At 41.1% G+C, this 14,573-nt stretch overlaps 1 protein-coding gene across 3 annotated transcripts in view; it reads right to left on the bottom strand.

The window, feature by feature from the left end:
* arid4b (AT-rich interaction domain 4B) overlaps positions 1–14,573 on the bottom strand; it is a 64,117-nt gene that overhangs the window by 22,588 nt on the left and 26,956 nt on the right. For all 3 annotated transcript variants that reach the window (XM_061837943.1, XM_061837944.1, XM_061837945.1), the window contains exons 4-7: positions 13,803–13,868; positions 12,962–13,052; positions 8,648–8,727; positions 7,302–7,393 (exon numbers count right to left, since the gene is read on the bottom strand). In XM_061837943.1, coding sequence (XP_061693927.1) covers positions 7,302–7,393; positions 8,648–8,727; positions 12,962–13,052; positions 13,803–13,868 — 329 coding nt within the window. The remainder of the gene's footprint in view (positions 1–7,301; positions 7,394–8,647; positions 8,728–12,961; positions 13,053–13,802; positions 13,869–14,573) is intronic.

Raw genomic sequence — 14,573 nt, 5'->3', positions numbered from 1 at the left:
AGGAGGGGGCGGCGATGCCGCCGCCTTCTCAAGTTGCTGACCAGGAGGGGGCGGCGATGGCGCCGCCGCCGCCTTCTCAAGTTGCTGACCAGGAGGGGGCGGTACTGGCGCCGCCGCCGCCTTCTCACGTCGCTGTCCAGGAGGGGGCGGTACTGGCCTCGCCGCCGCCTTCTCACGTCCCTGTCCAGCAGGAGCTGGGGAGTTCTGTGGAGCCACCCAGGAGCTGGAGAGACTTCGGGGTGGCGGTCATGGCTCTGGTCCTGCTCTCAATCATCTTCTTCACTCCTGAGTTCGCCCAGCCGCTTCAGGACCTGGCCTCGTTGGCGAGAAATCACTGGTCGTCTCGCAACCACGGCGTGGGAGGTTTTCATCCAGAGCAGTTGCCTGCCTCGTTCTGGTTCCTGCCTCGCCGTTTGGTTCCTCATAGAGGTCGTCCGCCCGAATCGCCCCGTGGGGACCCTGGTGCTTGGCGTCCGGGTCGTCCTCCTGACCTGTCCACCCGGACGCCTCGTGTTTGGTGGCCTGGATGGTCACCAGTCTGGGTTTCAGGGGGGGGGGGCGTGCTCTCCTCCGGACCCTCTTCCACCCACCCCTGCCTGTGTTAATTGTGTGGTTTTTTTTTTCGTTAAGGCACGTCTGGGAGCCGTGCCTTTGAGGGGGGGTACTGTCATGATCCTGCCGCTCCAGCACAAGCTGTGCGGGTGCGCTAATTGGGAGGCACACACCTGTGCCTCATGCGGGCTGATCATCCCCTGTATATTTAGGACCCAGTGACAACTGGTCAGCCGCCAGTTCGTTGAGCTTTATGTCCCGTTCCAGCACTCTCGTATTCCTGTGTGTACCGACCTCCGTCCGTTCTCCGACCAACCTCGTAAGCCTGATTCCTTGACACTTCTGCCTGCGTTGATTGTTTCCCCGTGTACCGACTACTGCCTGCCCACTCATCTGCTCTCTTCGCCCGACGCCCCAACAACCGCTGCTGCACCGGACTGCCTGCTCGATCCCCGACGTCGGCATACAATAAACTTGTCTCTTCTTGAACTACCTTGCGTCTTCCGAGTTCCTGCATTTGGGTCCTACCTCTCGTTCCGATGGGACGTGACAGATGTCCTTTATATCACTGCTGCAGTATTTGCATAAACTGCACAATTTAACACCTTTAAGACGACCAGCCGTCTGAAAGAACTCGCTTTCCTGCATATTTGAGTGTGAATCTGTGTCTGCGTATGTGAGTGTGTAAGTTATTTGTGAAAGTAAAACAAAAACACAGTGATAACTTCTTAATCAGTTGAGAAGAATATGCCCATTCATTTTCAACACCACTTTAACCTGGTTTGTGTCATGGAGCACTGGAGCATTTCCCAGTCAACTTTGGGTGAAAGGTGGACTACACCCTAAAATGGTGATAGAAACACTGTCACTGAGAGGGAACTGAACCCATGCTGCCTGCACCAAAGTCACGCAAGTGTACCACTGCACCATCAGTGACCAGAAAAAGATGCCAAATAGATAAAACTAAATGCATCCACTGCAAAAACTTACTCAAAAGTCTCAAAACTAATCTGATTACACTTAAAGTAAAACGTATCAACTAAAAACATAATTTGTTTCTGGACAATTTTCACTTCTTTCAAACTAATTTTAACTTGAAAAAGGTAATAAAAAACTGCCAAGGGAGTATTTTTATTCTTATTCTGCTGGGAATTTGTTTTTATTTTAAATAAGTAGACAATGCCATCTTAACAAATTTTCTTTTCCTTACTTCAGTGGGATTTTTTTAAAATTTGAAATAAGTAGGGGGAAAAATGCACTGGTAATAATAAAAAAAATAGTAGGAAATAAGAAGTGCAAGTGCCACAAACGTATTCAATGCTGTTAGAAATTGTGACTTAGCTTACACTGTCACAAAGATGTCCTGTAAACTCTGGACTGGTCACCAACCAATCAAAGCAGACATACAGACAACTATTCACGCTCATATTCTCACAATCTAGAGCTCAGGTATCAAACTCCTGGCCTGGGGTTGGGGAGGGAGAGAGAGGGCAGATCCAGCCCGCTACGTTACTTTCTGTGGGCTATTAAAGCAAATAACGTGTATATGTTGTTTCTTGCTATGTAGAAATGTTCGTATCATTTTGACAGAAATCACAATTTTCTAAATTCAGATATGTTAAGCATTCTCCACCTAGGGTTGCACCAAGTAAAAACAAAACAAAGTACAAAACCAGTACTTTACTGAGGTATTTTGATGTTAAAAGCAGCACAGTACCATTTTTTTTTTTTTTTTTACCGGAGATAACAAAACAAATTAATAATAATTTAAAAACAATTATGACAGCGCTCCAGTCTTAGGGTGTCTTAAAGGCCGGTATGCAAGAATTTGACAGTCATCCAATAAATGCCTGTTTTTCGAAAAGGTGTGTGAGCACCACTGTGTGGGAGTCGTCATAACGAAATAGCTTCAAACTGCCGACTAGCAACTGTAAACAGGTTAGCACCTGTTAGCGTTAGTCAGTGGGATACAAACTCAGAGTACGCAGCTTACAAGGCCATGTGAGCAAAATCTGGGTTATATTTCATGGATTCTCCCCTGCTGTTATGAGAGTCTGTACCACCAGCAGTAGATCGAGAACATTGATAGCACGAGACAACATAGCATGGGTGCCCGCCACACTGAAGCCCAGCTTGGAGCGCTCCAACCCGGATACAAGCTACACTCCTCTTCGGACATCACTTTGGTAATTGGGGAGTTTGAGAACGATAAAAATACATCCAGTCATCCATTTTCTGAGCCGCTTATCCTCACAAGGGTCACAGGAGTGCTGGAGTCTATCCCGTCTATCATCTGGCAGGAAGCGGAGTACACCCTGAACTGGTCGCCAGCCAATCGCAGAGCAAATGCAAACAATGATTTGCACCTACATTCACACCTCTGGGCAAATTCAATTACTGTAATCTTTTCGGGATGTGGAAGGAAACTAGAGTGCCTGGAAAAAAAAACCATGAAGGCAGAAGGAGAACATGCAAACTCCACATGGCATAGCCAGACATGAGGTTCGAACACCAGAAATTAGAAATGTGAGGCAGATATGTTAATCAACAGTTCACTGTGCTGTCTGACATGTACTACTTTTTATAGCAAAAAAAAAAAAAACTGCTTCACATTATCAACTCCTCTTTTTTTCCATAGAAATCAATTACCTCTACGTAGTTTTATGTAACAAAGAGCGATGATGCAATGAAAACCATTTCTTCTTCATTGATTATAATAGAGGTCCTCAAACTTTGCAGTCAAGCCTTTCACAGTATTTAGTGGAACGTAACTCCTGACTGTTCTGCTATTAGTGTTTCTGTATAGATGAGCCAGCTCATTCATCCCTGATATGCCTCTAAATGTGATCATACAGGCAGCAACACCAAGTAAACAGATCCTCCAACCTTTCGTTATGCCTCACTAGGTCTGCTCTGCTAATCTATGTATACACACAAGATACTCACACACGCACACGCGCGTGTAGACAGTCTGGCATGACTTAAGACCAGTGAATGTGCCTGGCTGCTGCTGTTATAACTGGTCCTCCAAAACTACATAATCAAAATCCATACACAAAACACTTGCTACTCAATGAAGGGAATGCACACTATAGATAAAGAATGATATACTTCTCATGTGATGAATATTAATGCAATGGAAGTTTAGCTAACAGTGACATCTTAAGGATAGCCTGACACCCTGTGGAGTAGTAAATACTGTAATCTCCTATTAGGGCTAATAATATATACTATACAGTACTCAGCACAAATGAGTACATGAGAGCAAAAGAAAAAGAAAATCTTATCAAATTGTCAGGGAACATGAGAACAATTTTCAAACTTTCCATGATAGTGATTTTTAAATTAGCTGTGGATGAATCAGTTTCAATTAGATTTTTTAAAATCTAAAAATCAAAACAAAAACAAAAATCATTGGGATGGCGAGTGAACTTGTTTTCTTAACATTGCAACAATTACTTTGTTAGAAAACATACAATTGTTTATCCACAATAACTAATGTGAGGTTTGATGAGATTATGGATTTGTATATATATATACTCATATTTGAGTATTTTTTTTACTTATAGTATAGCTCAGAAAATACTGATTTTGAAAGAGAATGCTAGGTTCGTAACAAATCAATCAGGGTCTACTAATTTATGTTGAGAATTGTAATTTACAACAACCAGCAACTCATCATTTTAGTATAAGAGCTGGAGATGTCATTCACAGGTTTCCTTAATTTTATTTTTTCTGAATATATGCTCATAAATTTAGAAACGTCACTTGTGGGGTAATGATCTGCAGTCGACCTCACTGGTTATTCATTAGTTGCCTAGCAACATAATTGTTAAACAAACAGCATAAAATGGATTACAGTGACCTTTAACCAATATTTAGCCCTTGCGTAAAAAAATACTCCATTGGTGTGGGTGGTATAGTGATCACTAAATGAATCCACCCCAACAAATGAGATGAAAAACCTTTCCTAATTAAGGTTATATATGCCATCATTTACTGCAAAACAAATTTAAAAAACAATACAAAGGAGACTTGTTATGTTGTAATTTGATTATATATGTGTTCACATTTGTATTTTTGTTCAAACAAATTAATTTCATGCTACAAGTTAAAAACAAAATAATAACTAATTAACGCTGAGATCTCTTTGATTAGTGTGATTCAATCTACAAAAATGATGAGTTGATTTTGTTGTAAAACCTTTCATAATAAATGACTAAAATCATTCTTTAGAAGGTGTATGGACACACTGTTGCTGTGTTACGCTAGTGACACATTTCAGGAGCGGAAAAACATTTCAAGAACAAGCAGACAATTTATGAAATTTGATTGCACCTATGTACCATGGAAATATGGTGCAATAAACCTACAGTATGGACAAGGTTTTTGGAAAAAAAACAACTTATAAAATTGTGTTTCCAACTCTGGATTTTGGATCATGAATTCAGGAGAATGGCTCATATAAAAAATACTAACTTCGAGATATTGCAAACTTTTTTTTCTTGGCAAACCACTTTTCATAGTAACTTGAACAATAGTTGGAAAAAAAACTATTATTCTTGACTTCTGATTTAAAAAATAGTTATCCAGCGATTTGTTGTGTATCTATAATACTATAATGAGGCTATTAAACTCAAAATAATTTATTGTGTGTAATGCGAATCACCCCCCCCTGAAAAAAAGTCAAAAGTCAATAGTGCACACTACACTGCACTACTGGAGCAAATGAAAAAGACATTTACAATTTATAAATGAATGCTGCCATCTAGAGGTTATGAGAAAGCTGTACACTTTCATTCCAATACGCCACAGCCTCCTGGAGGTCATGAAAAAGTCATACACTTTCATTTTAACTTTGCCATTTCGAGGTTATGAAAAAGGCTTAGCCTACACATTAATTCCATTATGACAGGGCTACATTTGACCGCACACTTTCATTCTAACTATGCCACTTTGAGGTTATGAAAAAGGCATAGCCTACACATTCATTCCATTATGACAGGGCTACATTTGACCGCATTTATGTACAATTATTTGTTTATATACCCAAGCAGAATTTGTGAAATATTGTTTTTTTTAAATACAAATGACGACCATCATTAATTTCTTTATGGTTATCTTGCTTGACGAGAATGCTTTTCTGAATTGCTTGAATCATTATTCCTCTCCAGGGAGCAATGTGCTCCCTGGAGAGGAATAAGGATCAGCACACGTTGCTTAAAAGAACGTGTGCTGTTCAACAAATTGTTCCTATTGTGATGACTTTAGAATTTAAATTTACAGTGGTGCTCACAAATCAAACACATTCTGTGAACCTAACCTTTTCTCACATTGAAAACAATTTTTCATCATTGTTCATATCTGCCCTGGGATTAACTGGCAACCAGTTGAGGTTGTACTTGGCCTCTTGCCTGAAAACTACAGTGTGACCCACCTGCCCTTGAGGGACACTAAAAGTGTGTGTGTTTCTTTAGGCGTCGCCACAGCGTATCATCTCAGATGAACACATATATATGTTTGGCACAATTTTTACAACGGATACCCTTCCTGACGCAACCCTTCTCAGGGAGTGGAGGCCCCAGTGGGATACAAACCCACAACCCCTGGTTTACCAAACCATTGCTCTAACCACTGAGCTACGGGGCCTCTTTGAGGGACACTAAAGTGTATTTTTTTTAAATCAGAAAATTGTCATATTCATTGAGAAATGTATTCAATACAAGCTTTTTAAATCATAAGCACTACTGGGTGTTCTTTCAAGGTCCAATATGAGCTCTCGAGCTGTTATTCTGATTGTCAATGCTTATCCTAAATTTAATACATCTTAAAACAATTGAAGGATTATTTAGAAAACAGAAATTAAACCAGTTCACCCATTTAGTTGTACTGAATAATGACACCACAACATGGCATATTTTGCACATGTGGATGAAAGGATATTCAATTACAATCCACAAGCAAGTCACTTCAGGACTGTTCTGTGGTAGGATTTCTGCGAGCAGGTGACCGTTTCAAACTGTTTAATCAGTTGATCATACCAATAGTCAGACTACTTTTTTGCCAGCAATAGCCATCTCTTCTGTGACAGAAAGCATAGGCTTCAGTTGCCATCTGTTTATATGTGATGTAGAAAATAATCATCGCCCATATCTGAAACAAAAATCAAAATAGATGGTGGACACGTGTTGACTGTGTGCCACGTCCTCCAAGATGATGTCTTAAAGCTATTAAATGTTTTTCTGGTTTTGTAAGTAATCTATTTTCAGGTAGCATTGTTAATGCTCATAAAATGATTTTTGCGTAGAGAAAGACAAGCATGAGGTGCTAAAGTGCAGCTGGGACTCTCCCAAGTCAACATTGCATCAATGCCATTAGCAATGGTGTCACGATGAGATTATTAAGTAGAGTGTCCTCTTTATAATCGCAGTGATGTCCGTTGCCAAAACCCTGAAGCAGTTTCTATTCCCACATGAAAACTGCAGTCTGGAGTGAACATATCAGAACATAACACACCCACCCAAAACTGAGTGGGGTTTCTTGCTCTAAGCCTCAGGAGCTTTTTAGGAAGAATTGGAAATAAGAGCAAGCCTTCACTATTACGGCGGATTGAATGGGGACGCCGCTTTCTGAAGAATGTGGCTTGGCAGGCAACATCGCTCGTTTCCATCTGCCCCACAGACCTCTATCACAGTCGGAATGATTGACACTTCCATGATGTAAACTAAGGAGGAGTGGACGATACTCACATTGGGTTGGATCGGCGGCCCCTGTTACCCTTTTTGCCGATGACTGGTGTGCCAAAGTGCTCAGGATTGGTGAGAGGGAGTCTGTCAAGCGTCTGCAAAGGAAACCACAGTAAAGAGACACAGTCAGTACTCTTGCGTGGCATTATTGCTAACTAGTCAGACTGAAACACAGTTGTTCTCTCCAGGATTTGATGGCCAGTTCAGGACCTTGGTTTATGACAGAGTTCCGTCTCTATGGGGGAGTCATCAACAAAATTTGTATGAAAGTTGTAACGAGCACTGTAGCCACTAACCTACACTAATCCAGTTACCGTCAGAAACACATCAAGTCATAATTACAGTAAATATTAGAATAAAAACAAATATAAAACAATTACATTTAAAATACTAGGCAAAGTGATAACTGAATATGCCATGTGAAATTTTGCCATTGCACAAAGATGTTCATTGCTCAGTTTTGCGCACTATTCTTAACTTCAAAACACAAAATTGGGACTCGGGACAATTCTAAGATGAGAACTAGTGATGAGAAGCGCCATCGCGTCAACTATGGATGTGGAGGGTGACATAACAGACATATATACAGACTTTACAGTTGTGTTTTGCAGTTACGGACTGCAAAGGATTTAAGTATTCCAGTATCTTGAAAATGTGTTTACAATTACGTCAAAATACAATTGTCCATATACTGTAAATGAAGGCGCTCTGAATAACATGGCTGTATTTCATAAAGCATAAATGCTGTAATTGTTGTGAAATGTCAAATTAAAACTCTATACTTCAGTTCGATATTGACTGTACAAAATCAAAAAAACTCTCTGTCCCGATACATTTCATTTGTTCTACAATGTGAAACCTCAGTTTAGGGATGACCCATTTACAAACAATATAGTAAATGGACTTTTTTTTTTTTTTTTTTTTTACAAAAATTACCCCAGAACACATATTACTGTCAGTTTATGGACAGTCTTGACTTTGCTGCACAGGGCTCAGAACTTTGTTTTTTTCCTCGCAACACAAAACATTATTAGTTCTGTGCTTGAAGTATCTTTGTTTTTGCATAAAATGGCTGCCACATTCCACAAATTGATGCAAAAGCTGCAATGCAATGGGAAGCGGTAGCTATTTAGGGCTAGCAGTAATCACAGTGATAAAAGCAACATTAAACATTACTGTCCTGAAAAAGGCAAAGACATTGCATAGTGCGAACCCATTGTTATTGAATCATCATCGTACTGAAAATTGTTTTAACCTATTTCTGTATTACAATCCAGAGTATTACACACAAGTTTAATGGCCTAAGATGGTTGATACTTTGTCAAAAGATGCAAAACAGTGTTACTTGCCTCGCTCTCTGCAAAATGGCGGGCGCCTTTAAGGCAGAGAGAGGAACGCCTTAAGGTCTTCTCGTCACCATCGTCAAACACTGTAAGGGTGACAATGCAAAAGACAAACTACAATAAACGCCAAGTATTCAAAAATACATACACAAAAAAATCAATACAGGTATGTATTGTATAATATTATATTTTACCTGAAACATGCACAACAACAAATATCACTTTAAAACATGTCTACACAAGTGAAAAGAAACATTTTTTCCCCCGAATGATATTACCGATGGGCGGCACGGTGCAGAAACTGGTTAGAGTGTTGGCCTCACAGTTCTGATGAACGGGACTTCAATTCCGGCTTTGCCTGTGTGGAGTTTGCATGTTTTCCCCGTGCCTGCATGGGTTTTTTCTGGGCACTCCGGTTTACTCCCACATCCCAAAAACATTACATTAATTAGAGATGCTAAATTGCCCTTAGGTGTAACTGTGAGTGGGACTGTTGTCTTTCACTTTGTGCCCTGCGATTGGCTGCCAACCAGTTCAGGGTGTACCCCGCCTCCTGCCCGACGATAGCTGGGATAGGCTCCTGCACACCCGAAACTCTTGTGAGAATAAGCGACTCAGAAAATGGGTGGATGGATGGATATTACCAACTAGGCGCCACCGTGGATAGACTGGCTAAACCATCTGACTCAGGGTTCTTAGGACCAGGTTTCAAATTCCGGCCCTGCCTGTGTGGAGTTTACATGTTCTCCCCATGCCTGCGCGGGTTTTCTTCTGGCATTCCGATTTCCTCCTACGTCCCAAAAACATCCATTAACTGGAGACTCTAAATTGTGAGTGCGATTGGGTGTTAGTTTGTATGTTCCCTGCGATTGGCTGCCAACCAGTTCAGGGTGTACACCGCCTCCTGCCCAAAGATAGCTGGGATATCCTTCAGCACTCCTGAGACCCTTGTGAGAATAAGCAGTTCAGATCATGGATGTAAATATCAGACAAGTGTAACAAAAGTGAACTTAAAATAATTGTATTGTTTGATTTCAGCAGAAATTGATATTTCTTGAACATGGATGGCCTTTTTACGGTCATGCCACTGCATTTCAATAGGATTCAAATCTGGATTTTGACGAGGTCACTCTGAAATTTTCATTTTGTCTTATTAAGCCATTCCGAGGTTGACTTGAGGGTGTGTTTTGGATTGTCATCCTGCTGTAAAACTCAGGTACGCTTCAGCTTGTGATCACAAACTGATGACTGAACATTGTCCTTTAATATTTTCTTTGTAACAGCAGAATTCGTGGTGAGTTCATGGTCGGTTCTCACTTAGCTGCATAGGGTACTCCTGAGGCCGCCTACCCTCCCTGGGGCTGAATGACTGCTTGCCATTGGGGCTCCCATCTCATGACCCGCGGCTGCTCACTGGGACCCCCCTTATTGTTCTGTCAGGTGCCCCTATCTGCCCTCCTTTAGCTGGGGACATGGGGTCACTGTGTCGCTGCAGTTTTAGGGGTGCCTCAGTGGGGCCAGCGGAATACCCTGCGTCTCTCGGTGTGGGGCACGTCCCATCAACCGGGCTGCTCTGGGGGTACTCCTGGGACCGATCCTGCCGCTTGATTGATTGGGTGGGGTCCTCAGCTTCCACGTTGCATGCACAGCAATTACAAGAAACGTCTGTCAGTCTTCGAGCATGTAAAACGGTGTCAATTCACTTCCATGTTTCCCCAGGCCCACACCCCCGAGACTCTTACACTGGGCGTTGGTTGGGCCACTCACTTATTGCGAGACATAAATCATGAATATGCAAATCGCTTGCGTATCCCTTAACTTATAGTCTCGTCCAATAGACCAGGTTTACAACTCTTGTCCTGCATGCTTCTTCTCCTGTCCTTGTCCTGTTCTATCTTGTTCTGCCCTTCCCTCACACAATGTAGCACTACAGCCCCATGCAACAATCATATTTAATGTTTCGTTGTTGTAGATATGTAATGAGTTAGTTTTCCTCGCCTGTTTACAATTACTGCTATCTTTTGTCTTTGTTTTCCTATCCCCTCTAGAAACTTTGTTCTGTTTGACCGATCGACTTTGATTCTCAAATAAGTTCAATTACGATAAAACCACAATGGAACCACAAAAACTCCACTGTGACAAAGTAAAACTGTTCCAGCATAGAGCTCAACTTTCATCTTATCGGTGTGTATAACACTCTCCCAAAAGTGTTGGGAACCATTCAGATGTTTTTTTGGAAAAAAAAAAAAAAAGTCGAGCCTTTATGTTCTTTTTAGTAAGCAGTGGTTGTGTTAAAACTTTGCTATTGATCCCATTTTTTCCCAGTCTCTTCCTTACTGTTGTGTCATAAACAGTGACCTTAACTGAAGCAAGAGAGGTATGCGGTTCTTTCGAAGTACTGAGTTCCTCTGTGAGCTCCTGGATGAGTCATTCATGATGAGTGCTCTTTTGGTGTAATCTTTGTAGGCCAGCCACTTCAGGGTAGGTTCGGCATTGTTCCCATGTTTTCTCCATTTGAGGATTATTGCGCTCCCTACGGTTTGCTGGAATCCTAAAGCTTCGGATGGCTTTTGTCACCATTTCCAGACTGATAAATGACAAGTACTTTATTTCTCGACTGTTCAGGGATCTGTTTAGAACGTGTCATTTTGTCACAGATTTTTTAGATCTTTTGTCCAACTTGATTTTGTAAAGACAGTTTATGATTAAATGACTACTGGATTAAACAGGTCCACATTTCTCTTGACTTGACTGCTGGGACCTGCCACTCCGCTTGTTGTGGTGTGGAGGGGTGGAGGCCCCCCCCCCACTATTTTGGACCCTCCACTCTTTTAGTGCCCTTGCCCGTCCTTGCTCACAAAAGGCACTGAACACGGGCTCGCTGTTGTGGCCTATGACCGTTTTTGAGTGGCTGCTGGCTCCTGTGTTGGATCTGTTGGTGGGTAAGACCGCCATGTTGTCCAGGGGTAGTGGGGCCTTGCCGGCTCAGGTGTGTATTGGTTGTGGAAAAGGTGTTACCGTGCCTTCACCCCTCCCTTTGGGACTACTCAGGGTCATTGGGGCCCCCATGCTCGCCGGGGTTGGGAGGGGCTTGCCGGATGGGGGGTGGGTTGGTCGTGGAGGAGGGTGCTGGTGCTCATGCTCCTCCATTTGGAACTGGTCGGGTGCGTCTGTTGGCTTCAGGACCTCACTGGGTCCTTGGGTCCTTATTGCAAGGCATCATCAGGTGTCCCCCCCACTCTCATCTACAAATGTTGTAATATCACTTTTGTTTGAAAACCCTTATCTATCTGGCTGCATTTTCAATAAATGATCAGAAAATAAAAACATTTAAACATAAGTAGAGTATTTCAAACTCTCCTATTGCACAGAAAAAATGATATAGATCCACCATTCTACAAGGCCATCCCAGCTGAACAGGACAAGTTTTTAAAAAGAGTGTGCTGGAATGATTTTTTTTTTTTCTGCACCCAACAACCAAAAAGGCCCAAGGGCACTCTTTAGTAACAGGCAGCAGCAAAAGAGGCTGTTGAGCTGGTTACAACTTACAACAGAAAAAAATAACATAATGTCAATCAATCATTTTAAATGTGTTTATTTTTCAATTCTGCAAAATTGAAATGGTTTTCATTGTAAGTCAGCCAGGATTATTTAAAGGCACTGCACATTACTCATGCTCGCATGGTGAGAAAAAAATGTCTTTCCATAGGACTAATTCAAACTGCTTTGTAACGCTGCATCAAATATTTACAGTAGCTGCTTTGCTTCAGTTTTTTTTTAATTGGCAAAGTATGTTAGAGGTGACACCTGCTACCCATTACTCAGCACAATTAAACGAATACAGACAGTTAACTAAAAGTTAAAGAGCATAAAAGCAGTATAGACCAGGAGCAAAAGTAGGTTTATAAGACAATAAATATTGCTGTCCGTCTGAGCTGAATACAAAGAGGCAACTTTTTTTAACTTAGCCCTTTATTGGTGTTTCATTGAAATATTTGAAAAGTCATCCTTACAAAGTTACTTTGATGCTATCAGGAATTTGATTTATTTTGTCCTATTTTTGCTTCACTTCTGGATCAGGAGAAAGTTACATTGCTTCATACTAAAATGTGAGAGATCCATTCTGACCACATATGTATGCACTGTGGATGATTATGACATAGCAATATTCCAACAATATGCTAAATTTGCTACACATTTCTGTTGCCACAAAATATTGAATTACATTACTGTCATAAGTAAAGGTGCAATTCTTATTAGATTCAAAATAATAATCAACAATATGCTCTACTTTGACAACCTGTCATCATTATGACTCACCGACTGTGTAAATACTTGCGTCGGTCAGCTTATTGATTGTGGCCTCCTGGTGAACTCCATCCTGATTTTTCACTTCTACAATGGCACCCACCTGTAGGAAACAAAAATTGTTGAATTTTGGCTTAATAACCGGGAAAAAAAACTTTTGGTGGTTTGATGGGATATGTCATCATGTGTTTGAAAGTAAAATATAAAATGTAAAACCATTAAGACTGCTTTGCTGGGGAACAATTTTTTTTGTTGAGTTTGGTCTGACGGCTGTTTTTAACTAATTTTTGGGTGCAGAATCCAAAACTGATGCCAGTTTTTCTCTATCTCGTCAGGTTTTTTTTAAACAATCATCCCTGTTTTTTTTAATTTGAAAAATAGTGTACTTCGTAGATATGTGCTCACTTATAATATTGACATACAATGAAATATGAAACAAACAGGCATGACTGCAATGTCTCTTTATTACTATGTTTTATAATGGATATGGCATCCTCTTAATTCCTACTATGTTCGCTTTCTGTTTGCAGATATTGATAGTACTGACTCATAAAAAACTGCACACACCTCTCACTGTCTCAATTGTGACTGCACAAACAAGTTCCCAGATTGCTGTAAATGAGTCATGGCAATTTTACTTTTAATCGGCATCAAAATGTAACAGAATTTTTTTTCAAACTCTTCCCCAATGTCTTTCTGTGGCTGAAATTAAATAGCAAAGCCATGTTTGAAAGGTTCTGCTCCGGGAATTCAAATTGTGACTAATGCGATGACATTTCAATCAAAATAAAACAATCATAATGCAATACATGATGTTGATGACTGCCACAGTTCTTCATCCAACCTGTCTCACCTTTAGTGGTCCTTTGATGCTTTCATCGTTGACCTCAGCCGTGGACAGGTCTGACTTAAAGGTCACCTGAAGTGGAAGAGAGAGATACAGAAGACACTCAGCAAAATGAATGGAGAATCAATTCTGAACAGTCCACTCACAATATCATTTCATAGCCAACAATATACTTGCTTTGATATAAGAGTGACTGGGATGGACTCTACATAGTTAAAATGATGAATGTTTGACGTGCAGCTGTAGCAAAGACAAGTGTGTCATTTAACAGACACAGTGCGAATGTTAGAATTGCAGATTTTAACTTTAAATGTCAAGCCCACCTACCATCCACCCCTCTGCACACTACTTTCCACCCCTCTGCAGCCTCTGCTAAGTGAAACACAGTAGATCATCATGCATCTGTTAACACTAAGACCAAAATTGCAAATCTAGCACACTGTGGAAATCTATAAACTGCTAGGAGAGAAAAATGTTATACAGACTCAAATGTCAATATTTCACACTCATTGGTCTCCATTCCCTCCCACTTGTACTCATCTGTTTTCTATAATTCCTGTACGTCACTTTTCTATGTAAAACTCAAACACCAGCAACTTGCTACTACCTCCTGCCCGAGTCAATTCTCACCACCTCCCCTGTCCGACCTGTCCACTCACTAAGTTTTGCTCTGACTTCCGACGTGGACATTTAAAAAATAATATGTCCCTCCAAGCCATCTACTTGCTAACTTGACCCGCTCTCTAATAGTTCTAGTAAAAGCTTGCTTCCAATTCC

Source organism: Syngnathoides biaculeatus, chromosome 12, assembly GCF_019802595.1.
Source record: "Syngnathoides biaculeatus isolate LvHL_M chromosome 12, ASM1980259v1, whole genome shotgun sequence".
In the NCBI taxonomy this organism is placed as follows: Eukaryota; Metazoa; Chordata; class Actinopteri; order Syngnathiformes; family Syngnathidae; genus Syngnathoides; species Syngnathoides biaculeatus.
Note: the sequence above shows the minus strand (reverse complement) of the source record. Positions and strands in the feature narration are given on the sequence as shown.